This window comes from Cervus elaphus, chromosome 20 (assembly GCF_910594005.1).
Source record: "Cervus elaphus chromosome 20, mCerEla1.1, whole genome shotgun sequence".
NCBI lineage: Eukaryota > Metazoa > Chordata > Mammalia > Artiodactyla > Cervidae > Cervus > Cervus elaphus.
The window spans coordinates 66,229,795-66,247,638 of NC_057834.1; the positions used below are offsets into that span (position 1 = coordinate 66,229,795).

At 39.1% G+C, this 17,844-nt stretch overlaps 2 protein-coding genes across 4 annotated transcripts in view; one reads left to right on the plus strand and one right to left on the minus strand.

The window, feature by feature from the left end:
* Nucleotides 1–17,844, minus strand: part of RTCA (RNA 3'-terminal phosphate cyclase) — a 30,732-nt gene that overhangs the window by 7,720 nt on the left and 5,168 nt on the right. For all 3 annotated transcript variants that reach the window (XM_043876953.1, XM_043876952.1, XM_043876954.1), the window contains 5 exons: nucleotides 16,168–16,291; nucleotides 13,074–13,132; nucleotides 10,525–10,666; nucleotides 10,050–10,174; nucleotides 9,072–9,130 (listed from right to left, as the gene is read on the minus strand). In XM_043876953.1, the coding sequence (XP_043732888.1) occupies nucleotides 9,072–9,130; nucleotides 10,050–10,174; nucleotides 10,525–10,666; nucleotides 13,074–13,132; nucleotides 16,168–16,291 (509 nt within the window). The remainder of the gene's footprint in view (nucleotides 1–9,071; nucleotides 9,131–10,049; nucleotides 10,175–10,524; nucleotides 10,667–13,073; nucleotides 13,133–16,167; nucleotides 16,292–17,844) is intronic.
* On the plus strand, nucleotides 5,870–8,271 carry LOC122678269 (iron-sulfur clusters transporter ABCB7, mitochondrial; the record flags this gene model as incomplete). The annotated part of the gene is made up of 1 exon (XM_043878902.1): nucleotides 5,870–8,271. A coding segment is annotated over one exon (2,241 nt), but the record flags the coding sequence as incomplete, so codon positions are not given.

Consider the following 17,844-nt stretch of genomic DNA (forward strand, 5'->3'; position numbering starts at 1 on the left):
TCACCTTTGCAACAGGATTAAAGAATGTTATAGCTGGAAGGATTTCAGAGATTCTTCAGACTAATTCTCTCACTCAATAGATAAAGAAACTAAAATCAAAATAGTTTCAGTAACTGAGACAAGGACAAAAATATGATTCGTTACAACTTATTGCTTGTAATACATATATGGTGGTGTGGACAACCAGCCAGTGTTGCTTCTGATTATAATGCTTAAACATTAGGATTCAGAGTCTAGTAATTTTCTAGTTAATTTAAATCAGAAATAAAAAGAGATCTGGATATTGGGAGCCATGACATTCTCTTGAGACCCTTAATACAGACTACCTACCAGGTGGCTCTGGAGAAGGAAATGGCAACCCACTCCAGTATTCTCACCTACAGAATCCCATGGGCAGAGGAGCCTGGCGGTCTACAGTCCATGGGATCCCAAGAGTCAGACACGACTTAGCGACTAAACCACCACCACCAGGAGGCTCAGTGGTAAAGAAACCTTCTGCAGTACAGGAGATGCAGGTTCGACCCCTGGGCTGGGAATATCCTCTGGAGGGGGCATGGAAACCCACTCCAGTATTCTTGCCTAGAGAATCCCACAGACATAGGAGCCTAGTGGGTTACAGTCCCCAGGGTCACAAAGAGTCGACATGACTGAAGCTACTTAGCAGACACACTAAGAGCGAAGACCCCAAGGTACCTCTGCATTTGCTAGTTGCATCCCCCGTGACTTGAGTGCCTGACTGGAAACAAGGGCAGGCAGGAGGAGTCAGGCAACTTCAGCAAGCAAGCAACTCTATCTTCTCACCCCTCCCACCACTGTAAGTCTAAAAACAAGAACTGTGCGTTCTATGTGCATGTTGTCCAAAAACACCTCATGTGACAAAGTTTAAAAATGTTGAAATATTAGGAAAGAAAATTTTTCTGGGCTGGTAGTAGAATTAATTCCAAGTGTTGCTGATAACAGAGCAACAGCCCCTTTATGATATCAATGCAACATATCTAAAACTATCATCTACACTGGCAAACTAACTCTACCTCCCACGTTCACAAAGTTGTAAATGTTTCCAGATATGCAAGCTAGAAATCAAGGTCTTTACACTGCCTCCCTCACCTTCCATATCCAGCTGATCACCAGTCTATTCACGCTCCTAAATACCCTTATACCAGTACTCATCTCTCCAGCCTCAGTCATTGCATTCCTTGGCGTAGGCCCATCATTTCTGATCTGAACTGATGTAACAGACTTGTCTTCCTGCCTCTACTATGTTTTTCCTCTAATCTGTTACATAGCTACTTACTTTCCAAAAACCTGGTCTTATATCCCTCCTTAAAATATTCGTTTTCAGGATGAAACCCAAACTCCTTTATAACACATATAAAGCTCTTCAAAATCTTGACTTCTCTAATCTCATCTCTGTTCCTCCCTGACCCAGATCCTCTACTCATCACTTGTGTCTGTAGTTGCCCAAACAACATTAGCACTTTTCTTTGTCCTCTTCTTTAGCTCTCCCCAGCCTTTTTTTTTGGCCACTCCAGATAGCATGAGCGATCTTAGTTCCCAACCAGGGATCGGACTCATAATTGAATTCATGCCCCCAGCAGTGGAAGCACTGAGTCTTATCCACTGGACCACCAGGAAGTCCAGCTCTCACTTTTCTATCCAGCTAACTTCTACTCTCTATAGAACCCACTGGAGGACCACTGAACAGCACAAGATAGATTTGGGATCAATCAGTCCCCAAAGAATTAGCTGTTTTTCTCCTGTGTTCCTAGGTGCCCTGGAGATAGAACAATCACAGCACTGGTCTGTCTCCTCTGCCAGACTACACCAGGCAGCAGAAATGGTGGTTCTCACTTCTGAATCCTTCATTTTCAGTACCTAGCAGGTCTTGGTACTCAAGGATAATACAAACTGAACTCACATTTCACTCAGTGCCTGCCAAGCACGGTGTAACTTCTGACATATGGGCTCCTAGTCTGTTTTATATTTTGCATTATCTTTGCCCTCTTAAGACTGTTAAAGATACTGCATATAATACCTCACCATTCATGTTGATTCCTCAGTGCACCTAGCAAGTAATGAATATACACTATATAGTCTTGATCACTATTTCTCAAATTTTATTATACATTAGAGAGCTTATTAAAATAGATTTTTGGGCCCCAAAGATTTTGGTTTCATACAGATGAGGTGGGTCCGCAGAACTAGTTATTTCCAGCAAACTCCCAGATGATGCCGACATGCTACCTGTCCGCCAACCACACACTGAACAGCACAGTTTTAAACAATTCGTTTATGTCTGATCAGCAAATATGTTGATTTTACCTATTTTATCACACTGGTTAAAAGTGACACCCAACTACTGTCTAGATCTACCAACTGAGCAGACTAAAATTACCTGAATTCGTGTATTCAGCAGTACTAATGTAGTTAAATGGCATGAGTGTAAGCATCTTTTAAAGATGCTATCAAGCAGGAAGAAAGCAATCAACTACCACACAAATAATGAAGAGTTCAACGATTGATAGAAGGAAATGGCAACCCACTCCAGTATTCCTGCCTGGGAAATCTGATGGACAGAGGAGCCTGGTGGGCTACAGTCCATGAGGTCGCAAAGAGTTGGACATGACTGAGCAACAGAACACACACACACACACACACACGTAATAGCAAAAGTAACTTTAAATACTAACAGATGCATACATGCATCTCCTTTCCCAAATATGCCAAATACTATAGAAATTTCCCTTTCACAAAAACATTCAGTACTTTGAAATCAACACTGTAATAATTGATGCAGGGAAGAACCATCACATGTTAAAACCACTGGAGCAAAGTTCTACTGATACAGAATAATCAGATAGTCTCAAAGTATTATCCCAGAGTATTTATGAATTATAATACAAAGGGAAAGGGGGAAATTCCCTGGTGGTCCAGTGGTTAGGACTCCACGATTTCACTGTAGTGGCGAGACAATGAAAAGGAGGGGAGGAAGAAAGGGAGAAACCTTTATAGCAGACAGACCTGGAGGACACCACCGTACCAAGTGACCACAGTCCGCTTTACTGATAAAGGACAGACTGACATTATGTGCACCTTGATGTGATTTAATGGCTCAGCGGTAAAGAAACTGCCCACAGTGCAGGAGACCCAGGAGACATGAGTTTGATTCCTGGGTTGGGAAGATTCCCAGGAGGAGGAAATGGCAACCCACTCCAGTATTCTTGCCTGGAAAATTCCATGGACAGAAGAGTCCATGGGGTCACAAAGAGTCTGACATGACCGAGTGCTCACTCATTCACTGATGTGATACAATAGAATATACACAAAATCACCCGTGCAATAGTCTTACTAAAAATGTTGAACCTGAATAAATATGAGATAATCAGACAAATTCACATAATGGAAAATCCTGTAAGAAAATGGCTTGGAGTTTTCAAAATGTAAATATCATGAAAGGGGGGAAAAAAACGCAAAGAAACTATTCTGTAGTTAAAAAAGAAACTAAACAGACATGATAACCAATGCTGTGTGTGCTCAAAAACAAAATAAAACATCTCAAATTGCTCTAAAGAATATTTTGGAGGCAACTGGTTGCATCTAAAAATAACAGACAGATTCTTTAGGTATAAAAATGGTAATGTGGGATTTCCCTGGAGGTTCAGTGGTTAAGACTTTTCACTTCCAAGGCAGGGGGGTGCAGGTTGAACCCCTGGTTCCGGAAACTGAGATTCCCACATGCAGCACAGCGCAGTCAAACAATTAAAAACAAAAAAGTGGCATTCTTTGGATGAACACACTGCAGCATTCAGCGGGGAGACTGGGTACCTCCAACCTTTCACAGACATGGTTCAGAAACACACAGTCAGTTCAGCAGCTCAGTCGTGTCCGACTCTTTGCGACCCCATGAATTACAGCACACCAGGCCTCCCTATCCATCACCAACTCCCAGAGTTTACTCAAACTCATGCCCATCGAGTCGGTGATGCCATCCAGCCATCTCATCCTCTGTCGTCCCCTTCTCCTCCTGCCCCCAATCCCTCCCAGCATCAGGGTTTTATCCAATGAGTTAGTTCTTCACATCAGGTGAGCAAACTATTGGAGTTTCAGCTTCAGCATCAGTCCTTCCAATGAACACCCAGGACTGATCTCCTTTAGAATGGACTGACTGGATCTCCTTGCAGTCCAAGGGACTCTCGAGAGTCTTCTCCAACACCACAGTTCAAAAGCATCAATTTTTCAGTGTTCAGCTTTCTTCACAGTCCAACTCTCACATCCATACATGATCACTGGAAAAACCATAGCCTTGACTAGACGGACCTTTGGTGGCAAAGTAATGTCTCTGCTTTTCAATACGCTATCTATCAGAAACACACAACATGTAGCTAAATGTTCATAACCAGTGTATCTAGGAAAGCAATGTATGGACATTCACTAATCATTCAACTTTTCTGTAAGACTGAAAATTTTCAAAGTATAAAGTTGGAGGAAAGATTTAAAATTTAACTGACTCTAAAACAGAACCAGTTAACCATATCCAGAGTACCTGGAAAACTACGGACAGAGGTTCAAGACACTGTACAGGAGGCAGGTATCAAGACCATCTGCAAGGAAAAGAAATGCAAAAAGGCAAAATGGTTGTCTGAGGAGGTCTTACAAATAGCTGAGAAAAGAATAGAGGTGAAAGGCAAAGGAGAAAAGGAAAGATATTCCCATTTAAATGTAGAGTTCCAAAGAATAGCAAGGAGAGATAAGAAAGTATTCCTCAGATATCAATGCAAAGAAATAGAGGAAAACAATAGAATGGGAAAGTCTAGAGAGCTCTTCAGGAAAATTAGAGATACCAAGGGAACACTTCATGCAAAGATGGGCTCAATAAAGGACAGAAATGGTATGGACCTAACAGAAGCAGAAGATATTAAGAAGAGGTGGCAAGAATACACAGAAGAACTGTACAAAAAAGATCTTCACAACCCAGATAATCACAATGGCGTGATCACCAATCTAGAGCCAGACATCCTGGAATGTGAAGTCAAGTGGGCCTTAGGAAGTATCATTATGAACAAAGATAGTGGAAGTGATGGAATTCCAGTTGAGCTATTTCAATCCTAAAAGATGATGCTGTGAAAGTGCTGCATTCTATATGCCAGCAAATTTGGGAAACTCAGCAGTGGCCACAGGACTGGAAGAGATCAGTTTTCATTCCAATCCCAAAGAAAGACAATGCCAAAGAATGCTCAAACTACTGCACAACTGCACTCATCTCACATGCTAGTAAAGTAATGCTCAAAATTCTCCAAGCCAGGCTTCAACAGTACATGAACCGTGAACTTCCAGACATTCAAGCTGGATTTAGAAAAGGCAGAGGAGCCAGAGATCAAATTGCCAACATCCGCTGGATCATCGAAAAAGCAAGAGAATTCCAGAAAAACATCTATTTCTGCTTTATTGACTATGCCAAAGCCTTTGACTGTGTGGACCACAACAAACTGTGGACAATTCTTCAAGAGATGGGAATACCAGACCACCTGACCTGACTCCTGAGAAACCTGTATGCAGGTCAGGAAGCAACAGTTAGAACTGGACATGGAACAACAGACCAGTTCAAAAGTGGGAAAAGAGTCCATCAAGGCTGTATATTGTCACCCTGCTTATTTAACTTATATGCAGAGTACATCATGAGAAATGCTGGGCTAGATGAAGCACAAGCTGGAATCAAGACTGCTGGGAGAAATATCAATAACCTCAGATATGCAGATGACACCACCCTTATGGCAGAAAGCAAAGAAGAACTAAAGAGCCTCTTGATCAAAGTGAAAGAGGAGAGTGAAAAAGTTGGCTTAAAACTCAACATTCAAAAAACTAAAATGGACATTCCTGGCGCTGGGCAGCTGCGGCGGCTGCTTTCGAAAAGCGCCGGCACGCGGAGATTCTGTTTCGGCCTCTAGTCTCTTTCCGGGGCCCAGGTCCGCAGTGGAGGTCACGTCAGCTCCGCGGCTCGGGAACTGCTGGAATCTCTCAGATCTCAGAGTTATTAAGATATACTACATGGCAGAGACTAGGAAAAGGCAATTCAAGAGAGTTATTAGATGCTACAAGGGCTCTCCAGGCATGGCCACTGATAGAAAAGAGGACATGTTGGCATGGTCATGCAGGAGGAGGACTCCACACAGACCCGAAAGAAGGGTTAAAAGATGTTGATACTCGGAAAATCATAAAAGCAATGCTCTCTTATGTATGGCCCAAAGACAGACCAGATCTACGAGCTAGAGTTGCCATTTCCTTGGGATTTTTAGGTGGAGCAAAGGCCATGAATATTGTGGTTCCCTTCATGTTTAAATATGCTGTAGACAGCCTCAACCAGATGTCGGGAAACATGCTGAACCTGAGTGATGCACCAAATACAGTTGCAACCATGGCAACAGCAGTTCTGATTGGCTATGGTGTATCAAGAGCGGGAGCTGCCTTTTTTAATGAAGTTCGAAATGCAGTATTTGGCAAGGTAGCCCAAAATTCAATCCGAAGAATCGCCAAAAATGTCTTTCTCCATCTTCACAACCTGGATCTGGCTTTCCACCTGAGCAGACAGACAGGAGCTTTATCAAAGGCTATTGACAGAGGGACAAGGGGTATTAGTTTTGTCCTGAGTGCTTTAGTATTTAATCTTCTTCCCATCATGTTTGAGGTGACTCTTGTCAGTGGTGTTTTGTATTATAGATGTGGTGCCCAGTTTGCACTGGTGACCCTTGGGACACTTGGTGCATACACAGCATTCACAGTTGCCATCACACAGTGGAGAACTAAATTTAGAATAGAAATGAACAAAGCAGATAATGATGCAGGCAATGCTGCCATAGACTCACTGCTGAATTATGAAACTGTGAAGTATTTTAATAATGAAAATTATGAAGCACAAAGATATGATGGATTTTTGAAGACATATGAAGCTGCTTCATTGAAAAGTACCTCTACTCTGGCTATGCTGAACTTTGGTCAAAGTGCTATTTTCAGTGTTGGCTTAACAGCCATAATGGTGCTCGCCAGTCAGGGAATTGTGGCAGGTACCCTTACTGTTGGAGATTTAGTAATGGTGAATGGACTGCTTTTTCAGCTTTCATTACCCCTTAACTTTCTGGGAACTGTATACAGAGAGACTAGACAAGCACTTATAGATATGAACACCTTGTTTACTCTACTCAAGGTAGACACCCGAATTAAAGACAAAGCGATGGCATCTCCCCTTCAGATCACACCACAGACAGCTACGGTGGCCTTTGATAATGTGCATTTTGAATACATTGAGGGGCAGAAAGTCCTTAATGGAATATCTTTTGAAGTCCCTGCAGGAAAGAAAGTGGCTATTGTAGGAGGTAGTGGGTCAGGGAAAAGCACAATAGTGAGGCTATTGTTTCGCTTCTATGAGCCTCAAAAGGGTAACATTTACCTTGCTGGTCAAAATATACAAGATGTGAGCCTGGAAAGCCTTCGGAGGGCAGTGGGAGTGGTACCTCAGGATGCTGTCCTCTTCCATAATACCATTTACTACAACCTCTTATATGGAAACATCAGTGCTTCACCCGAGGAAGTATATGCAGTGGCAAAATTAGCTGGACTCCATGATGCAATTCTTCGGATGCCACATGGATATGACACTCAAGTAGGGGAACGAGGACTCAAGCTTTCAGGAGGAGAAAAGCAAAGAGTAGCAATTGCAAGAGCCATTTTGAAGAACCCCCCAGTCATTCTGTATGATGAAGCTACTTCATCATTAGATTCAATTACTGAAGAGACTATTCTTGGTGCCATGAGGGATGCAGTGAAACATAGAACTTCTATTTTCATTGCACACAGATTGTCAACAGTGGTTGATGCAGATGAAATTATTGTCTTGAACCAGGGTAAGGTAGCTGAACGTGGTACCCACCATGATTTGCTTGCTAACCCTAGCAGTATCTATTCAGAAATGTGGCATACACAGAGCAGCCGTGTGCAGAACCATGATAATCCCAAATGGGATGCAAAGAAGGAAAATGTGTCCAAAGAAGAAGAAAGGAAGAGACTACAAGAAGAAATTGTCAACAGTGTCAAAGGCTGTGGAAACTGTTCCTGCTAAGTCATATGAAACATTTTCTTTTCTTCCTTCATCCTTCCCTTACTCACTCACTCCCTCCCTCTCTCATTTCCTTCCTTCCTTCCTCTTTTTACCTTGACTACACATTTGCACTGAAGCAGAATTATTTTATTAAAAAAAAATCAGACATTCAAAAAAAAAAAAAAAAACTAAGATGATGGTATCTGGTCCCATCACTTCATGGCAAATAGATAAAGAAACAATGGAAGCAGTGACAGACTTTACTTTGGGGGGCTCCAAAATCACTGCAGATGGTGACTGCAGCTATGAAATTAAAAGACACTTGCTCCTTGGAAGAAAACTTATCACCAACCTAGAAAGCATATTAAAAAGCAGAGACATTACTTTGCCAACAAAGGTCCATCTAGTCAAGTCTATGGTTTTTCCAATAGTCATGTATGGATGTGTTAGGTAGACTATAAAGAAAGTGGAGCACCAAAGAATTGATGCTTTTGAACTTGGTGTTGGAGAAGACTCTTGAGAGTCCCTTGGACTGCAAGGATATCCAACCAATCCATCCTAAAGGAATTCAGTCCTGAGTATTCACTGGAAGGACTGATGCTGAAGCTGAAACTCTAATACTTTGGCCACCTGATGCAAAGACTTGACTCATTGGAAAAGACCCTGATGCTGGGAGGGATTGGGGGCAGGAGGAGAAGGGGACAACAAAGAATGAGATGGTTGGATGGCATCACTGACTCGATGGACATGTGTTTGGGTAGGCTGTGGGATTTGGTGATGGACAGGGAGGCCTGGCATGCTGCGGTCCATGGGGTTGCAAAGAGTCAGGCACAACTAAGCGACTGAACTGAATTGAACCATATCCTTTTAAACTTGTCATCCATCATTCTATAATATTCTAATCCTGACAGATAATTAAAGAATAATTAATTAATTGTTGTACACTAGAACTGGGAATAGTATACCCTTCATTTATCTGTACCTCGTTTACCAAGTGATGATCCAGCAAACAGACAGCCAGTGGATGTCTCAGCAATAATGCTGTATAAGGGGAAAAAACAGTATTACTATCTATGCTATAAATATTCCAATATTACGCGCAAATACAGCACAGGAGAACAGTGACTATTAAATACACAGAATTAGATCTGGCTAGGATATTGCAAAAGTGAAATTTTTCATACAGAGAGCAACATGATTAGCGTTCTCCATCTTCATCAGGGTATTAGTATCTTTCGGCACTTGTTACAAGAAGTCACACTAGATTTTGATTCACACACAGGTAAGGAATGGTCTTCCCAGAAATCATTTCATCAGCATTAATAAGTAAGACCATTTCAGAGGCATGCTATGCTGATGATCTTAAATGTAAATGTCTTTCTACAGAGATGTTTGGTTTTCTTTTATATCAATAGTTTTCATAATAGTATTATATGCAGAAAATGCATTTACTTGAAACTCCTTAATAGAAGCTATGAAAAAGAGTTTAAAAGCTAAATATTCACAAAAGATAGTTTTATTCTTCAAAAATATTAAAGCATTTTTATAACACTTAAATCAATAACTACTAATAGGAAAATAAATAATATTTCTTTTCTAAGTAGACCTTTGCTACATCTAATATTTACTTGTAAACTGAATTCACACTTGAGATATAGAAAAGCAACTGGGAATATTTCTCATAGGATAATCTTCAAAGGCTAACTTCTGATTAGCTTAAACATTTAAGCTCACTATATAAACAGAAAGGCTCTTATAGTGTAGTAAAAAGTAAATCATCCTCAGAAAAAAATTCAGAATGAACTTACCAGAATTCATCATACTATTGTTTTAGGTAGGAATGCCCTCAAAAAATATGCCTTAAAACTACAAATTTTAAAATGACAAACATTTAATTTAAAAAGGATAACTATTTCAGGGTACTCTCAACCAACATCCAGGAAAAAGTATATTGTCTCACATTATTCCATTTCCATTGCCAAAAGCTTGGTCTTTAGGTTCCTGAACAGGCTGGATGTTAACATACAGATCCCTAATCTCCTTCCTGATGCATCTTACGGCTGCCGCCGCCATATCTTTTGCTACCTATTTTGGTAAGACAGAAAAATAGAATAAATTAATAATTATTTTGAAGTTGCGTTCAAGCCTTCAAAGACACATAAGAATTTTTCCGTGCATCATATAACAACTCAATTTTAAAGAGTAAAATAAGCACAGAATTTTAAGAAAAACTTATCATGAAAAGATTTATTTAAAAATTCTCTCAATAATTTCAAAATTTAGACAATATAATACTTATCAAGACAAACACTTACTTCTAAGATCATCTAGACAACTTTATTTTTTTAATACCTTATATTTAAAATTTTTATTGGAGTACAGTTGATTTGCAATGTTGTGTTACTTTATAGAGTAAAGTGAATCAGACAACTTACTTTAAATGGCAAAACACCAGCAACAAAAGCTCTTCCATAAATCTTAGTCACACAGCCACGGTCAGTTAAATTTATTGGGCTCAACTGTTTAACTGGCGACATTCGGACAATCACTTCACCACCTCCCTTTGGGTAGTAGCCCCTACGAAAAGTATGATAAATACACGAACTGACTGCATGGCAAAAAAATAACGCTCAATATTTACAATAAAACAACATGTGAGTAACACCAACCATATAATTCATGTTTCACATTTCTAAATAACGTTTTAGATTTGTACTTTCCCATATGGTAGACTCAGGGTTTGTTGTTGTTTAGTTGCTAAGTCATATCCAACTCTTTGTAACCTTATGGACTGTAGCCCACCAGGCTCCTTAGTCCATGGGATGTCCCAGGCAAGAAAGACTCAAGTTCATGTGACTATTTAACCGATTATTGACCAGAGATATGTTAATCCATCTTTTGTTACCTGAACAGTATTGACCAGAGGCGTATCAATTCATTTTAGAGGTGATACAATTAACATCACTGTGTGAAGCTAGCTTAAAATTGATGAAGGGTTCATTATACAACTTATGATGGTTGTTATCATTCACATTTTGCTCCATTAAGCTTTTGTTCCTACCCTATGTATATTATAAATGTAAAATTTTTGAAAATGACATTATCACGAAATTTTGAGTGAAAAATTTTTTGGTAAATTTTATGCAGATACTTTCTCTGATTGTCCATGTGACATATACACTAGTGTCTCAGAAGAGGATAGTTCCTCAGGATGTACTTCTGATTCAGACAGTGTGAGTATCAGACAAAAGCCAATAAATAATCTTAGTGATTCATTCTGATACAGAAAATGAACATGAAACTCATGGTGCTGGAGAATGCTCCCTTGCTTCTACAGAAGAGTGGAGTGAAGATAACACTTCACAAAAACCAGAAGACTTAACAGGTGTGTCAGGTATAACTATTGAATGTAATAGCCCACGAAATGCTAGTAAAATAACACAATTAATTTTTGTCCAGCCAAAATAAAAATTGTCAGCCACGGGTGTTAGGTTTCTACAAAAATCCCCTGGTCAATAGTGAGCTAAAATTATTTATTTATTTTATTTGCCACACATCAAGGCTTGAGGGGATCTTAGTTCCTCATTCAGGACTGAAACTGTGCCCTCAGCAGTTAAAGTGCAGAGTCCTAACCACTGGACTGCCAGAAAATTCCCCATTTAAATTTAATAAAATTTAAAACTCAGCTCCCCAGTCCAACTAGCCACATTTCAAGTGCTCAACAGTCATATGTAGCAAATGATTATCATCCTGCACAGATAGGGAACAATTCCCTTAGTGCAGAAAATTCTATTCGGGGACTCCTCTGGTGGTCCAGTGGCTAAGACTCCGTGCTCTCAATGCAGGGGGCTGGGGTTCAGTCCTGGACGGGGAACCAGATCCCACATGCCACACCTGAAAGATCTCACATCCCACAACTAGGACCCGGGACAGCTAAATGGAGAAGAAGGTTCTATTCAACCAGTGCTGTTTTAGAATAAACGCTACTTAATGATAGCAGCTTGTCTATTTTCTTCTTGCTATATTCCAGTGTCCTAAAACAATGTCTGGCACATTATAGGTGCTCAATAAATATATGATGAATATTTAGTAGCTAAACCATTAATAAAATTTTGACTCACATTATTTACTGTCTTTGTCCAGAAGATGCTAAGAACACACAGATAAGAACAACAACACTCATATCCACAAAGAAGTCCCCATCTGGTAGGATGGGGCTTCACGTGTAACTAGAACACAGGTCATGCGGTGAAGAAGACTAAAACAGAGGTGCAGCTATGAATTCCAACTGAGGCACAGTCACTGACGATTCACACAAGAAATTAATAAGAGTTTCATTTTCAAGAGATACAGAATTTCCACGTTTTAGAAGGGGAAGAGAAACATGAACAAAGGCATGGGAGTCTGAAGGTACAGAGTGTATTTAGGCAGTGGCAGCAATCACGTAGTTAGAATACATGGTATGCTGAAAGGAGGAGAGAGAGAATATAGCTAGAAAGCTAAACTGGAATAAGACTGCAAAACATTTAAATGCCACACCAAGAAATGTGGCCTCGTTATTCTGTGGCAGAAGGCAAGCCTTATAAGGGAAATAAGCTGAATGTCCAATATGTCTCCTAGGACAAGAATCCCGGGTGCACTGCGGCAGAGAATCCCGTTTAGGATCCTGCAGCGCCCCACTCCAGTAGCCGCACACAGTGAGCATTCAGTCTGTGCCGGACACAGGTAACTCCACGCACGAAGGTGCCTCAATGCAGCCACTCCCTCAACAAATATTCTGCCAAAAAGCAAACATCCAACATGGTATGCAGCTGCTTTCAAGTACCCACACCCCTGCTGCCTGTTGTTTTAAGCCACAAAATACTATTCTTTCCTACAAAAAATGTATTAAGTGGATTACAGAAAGACAGTTCTCCAGGATCTAACTTATCCACTACTTTCAGCACAAGTAGTGGGTCAAAGGGTTAAGAAAGAAGCACCTTACCTCATTTTAATGTCACAATTAAATGTGAAACCAAATTTTTCAACAATTGGCTTGAAAACCTGAAAAATCAATTTATTGTTACGTTAAACACCAGTATTTACTGATTCAACAAGTGTATTTAGTAAACAAATGTGCTCTGTACTGAGGTGATAATGAGGCACAGTAGATAAACAGTGATACAAAAATGTGAAGGCTAATTCTATTTTTTAAATAAAATAACTGACATGCAGCTAAAATTAAAAGTTTAACATTTAACTAATAAGGGCTGTGCAAGCCTATCTAATGAGGAAAAAAAAAAACACCACCAGAACTCAGGATTCTTGATCTTTGGAGTTTTACTCCAGAAGCCATTTCCTAACCTTAATATAACGTACTGTAAGAAATCTGGGGTGCTGAAAAGCATTCCATTCTGTTCTCTCATTGTTTTTATACAGCTGAAATTTCACTACATATACAATGTTTTATCCTTTTGCCCTCATTTAACATTATAAATAAAAGCATTTCCCAACATCATAAAATATTCCTCCTAAAAAACATTTGAATGATTACATGGCAATCCGGCATAATTTATCTAACCATTCTCCAAGTTTTCATTATCATATAACTATATATATTACATAACAGTAATTATAGTATATAGCACCCTACTCTAATACCTTTAACATTATCTTTTGCTGCATCTTATAATATTTAATTAGGGTCATTTCCTTGAAGTGGAATTACTAGGTGAACAGAGATTAATTTTCATTATATATCCCATCAAACTAAATTTTAAAAGACTATAACATCTACTAAAATGGAAAAAAAAATTAACTAAAAGCTGAGAATATCAAGTGCTGGGCAGAATGAAGAAGAGCTAAAACTCCCCTACAGTGTTGGTGAAAATGCAAAACAATGCAGCCACCCTGGATGCCAAAACAATCTGGCAGTTTCTTATAAAGTCAGACATAATCTCACTGTTACAATTGAGCAAATCCTCTCTATTTACCCAAGAGAAACAAAAACTCATGTCCAGACAAGAAACCTGTATTTACAGTGACTGTACTCGTAACTGCAAAAAACTGGAAACAGTCCAAATGTCCTTCAGCTGATAAATAGATAAACAAACATCCATATAATAGAACACTATTTAGCTTTTACTGCTGATACAAGCAACATGGGTAACTCTCAGATGTATTTTTTAATTTATTTTATTGAAGTAGAGCTGATTTACAATGCTATGTTAATTCCTATTAAACAGCAGTGATTCAGTTATATGTGTATATATATACACACACATTCTTTTTCATATTCTTTTCCACTATGATGTATCACAGGATATTGGATATAGTTCCCTGTGCTATACAGTAAAGCCTTGTTGTTTATCCATTCTACATATAACAATAGCATCTGCTAATCCCAAGCTCCCAATCCATCCCTCCTCCACTCTCCTCCCCCTAAACAGATGCTATTATAACTGGAAGAAAAAAGACTGAAAAGACTATATATACAGTATTATTCCTTTATATGATACTCTGAAAAAAGGCAGAACTATGAGACAACAGATCGCTGACTGCCAGGGCCAGAGGGGGTGAGACTGATAGAAAGAGGGATAAGGGAATTTTTTACAGTAATTCTTTATCATCACTGTGGTGGCAGGTTCACAACCACACATCAGAAATCAAAGAACCTCATACTACAAACGGTGAGTTCTAGTATAAATAACTACACCTTAATAAACCTAGGGAAAAATGAGGATACCACCTTTCCCTCCCCCAAGTTATATAAGCTTGCCAATATTGAATTTTACTTTCTAAAAATTCATAATCAAAATATGGTAGTTATTTTAAAAAAATTTTTTTTATTGTGGTAAGAACATTTAACCTGAGATCTTACTCTCTCAACATATTTTTAAGAGTACAATATAATACTGTTGACAAAACTTACAATGTGTACAACAGATCTCTAAAGTGTATTCACCTTACTTAACTAAAAATTTATCCACGTTGATTATTAACTCCCCAGTTTCCCTCTTCCACTAGCAACCATTCCATTCTTTGAGTCCATAATTTCTTTTGATATTTTATATAAGTGGAACCATGTTATTACTGTCTGTATCTGACTGGCTCATTTCACATAGCACAACATCCTCAAGGTTCTACTGTGCTGTCACGTAATCTAGAATTTCTTTTTTAATGTTAAATAGTCATCCATTGTACATATATAACACATTTTTTTTTTTAGTTCTAATAATACTTTATTTACAAGGACAAGTAGTGGGCCAGACAGACAGGCAGATAAATAGGGATAAAGCTATATACATGGATATATAAAAATAGTAAATTTATAGATAGGAAATCTGTTGAAGAAAATTTAAAGAAATAAACTATTAACAGTGGCTACTACCTTCAGAGACTATCTTACAATGTGCATAAACTACTTCTTTAAATAAATTTTTCTAATATGTTTTCTGTATACCTCATTTTTTATATTCTTTCATCTGTCAATGGACATTTAGGTCGTTTCCATGTCTTGGCTTTTATGAATAGTGTCGCAATGAATAAGGGAATGTTAATATCTCTTGGAGATCCTGATTTCAACTCTTTTGGATAATATCTAGTGGGACTGCTGGATTATACAGCAGTTTTCTAATATTTTGAGGAACCTCCATGCTGTTTTCCATGATGGCTGCACCATTTTGTATTCCCATCAACAGTGTGCAAAGGTTCCAATTTCTTCATATCCTCACCAATCCTGTCAAACATGACATTTGATTCTTTTTTTTTTTTTTTGGCATTTGATTCTTATTTTGAGTTTTTCTTCCAAATCATAACCCCTGTATTCAGAAAATAACTTATATGATAAGTAATATATGGTATATGCATTATAAACAATCTAATGTACATGAGGTTTTTAAAGAATTCACTATGAGCACCATTCTAAGGTACAACACACAATCTAAAATAATTATCCTCTCCCACAATAGAACCAGACCCCATTAGGAAATAAAGAGGTATGGACACAAAAACACTCAGGATGTATTTAAACAGAGAATGGAGTTTGAGAAGACTATATGAGATCCTCTAAGTCGGTCAGCAGCAATAAAAGCTCTTACCATGGCTGTGTAGTCAATCTGTGGGGCCATTTCAGCATTAGTGCCACCTTTCAAACGGAGTTCTGACGGACAAGCAGCAAAGAGAACACAGGGCATTGAGACCTGCATCAAGAGGCACACACTCCTAAGGAGAAGGCAGAACAGGCTTAGCTGCGTTTTCATTTTAAAGCCTCAGGAAAGAGACATTACTACATATCACCACCAGCTGAAGCACAGACAATTGACAGGCCCTCAACTTTAAAGTTAAAAAACACTTCCACTGACTGAATGAAAACATCCTAAACCTTAAAGAAAGCTTGGTATTTCACAATAGAAGGGACTGGCCTTAATAAACAAATCTGGGTTTGAATCCAATACTAAATACATGAGCTATATGACCTTTGTTGTCATTCAGTTGCTAAGACATGTCTGACTCTTTTGCAACTCCATGGACTGTTAGCCCAGCAGGTTCTTCTGTCCATGGGATTTCCCAGGCAAGAATACTGGAGCGAGTTGCCAGTTCCTTCTCCCAGGGATCTTTCCCTCCCAGGGACTGGTCCTGCGTCTCCTGCATTGTAGGTGGATTCTTTACTGAGCCACTAGGGAAGCCCCCTGTGTGATCGTAGGTTAAGTTCTAATACTTTTGTCTATATTACAAAGAAGTTAAAAAGAATTAAAAATAAAAGCATCTTTACAATGTTTTTATAAAAGGATTCTTAAAAGTAACACTTTATGAAACTGCATTCAAAACTGTCAAGGTCTGCAAATATTCTAATGACTGTACCTGAGTCTCCACCATGCACAAGGCATCATTCCATATATTAGGATAGAGTTCCTACCATCATGGCATTTGTGATAAGACAGAGTAATATTTTACAAGGACTGACAGCCAAATATTTCACATCGAAAAAACTTTTCAGGAGATAATCCTTGCTACAACTCAACTCTGTCTGGTTCTTGAAAGTGAAGTGAAAATCACTCCGTCATGTCCAACTCTTTGGACTGTAGCCCACCAGGCTCTTCTGTCCATGAAATTCTCCAGGCAAGAATACTGGAGTGGATTGCCATTTCCTCCTCCAGGGGATCTTCCCCACCCAAGGATCGAACCCAGGTCTCCCACACAGTAGGCAGACTCTTTACCAACTGAGCCACCAGGGTAGCTGCTATTGGTCCTTAGAGTCAAATAATGTGAGAAGTCACAAGAAATAATCATAGAGTATGTAGCATTTTATGAAACAAAATGGTCATATATCCTAAAAGAGCTGTCATCTCCCTTCTCCAAAGTCAGCAGAAAACAATCCTATTAATTAATCTAGTTAATCCTATTAATTAATGCATAGTTTGAAAGGGAATGCCAACACAGCCTCTACATACCAAAGTGAAGTGAAGTTGCTCAGTCGTGTCTGACTTTTTGCGACCACATGGACTGTAGCCTACCAGGCTCCTACATCCATGGGATTTTCCAAGCAAGAGTACTGGAATGGGTTGCCATTTCCTTCTCCACTACACACCAAAGGATAGCCTTTATTTAACTGTCCTAGGGGAATGATGCATGGGTACTGAATTATACAGGCTCTATCACTGATATTGTATTCTATTAATTCAGTAAATATTTAACACTGTGTAATGTTAGGCACTGTAAGAGAAAGTGCATACAATATAATCTCTCTTCTTAGGAGTTAAGCCTAGGGGCAAGTG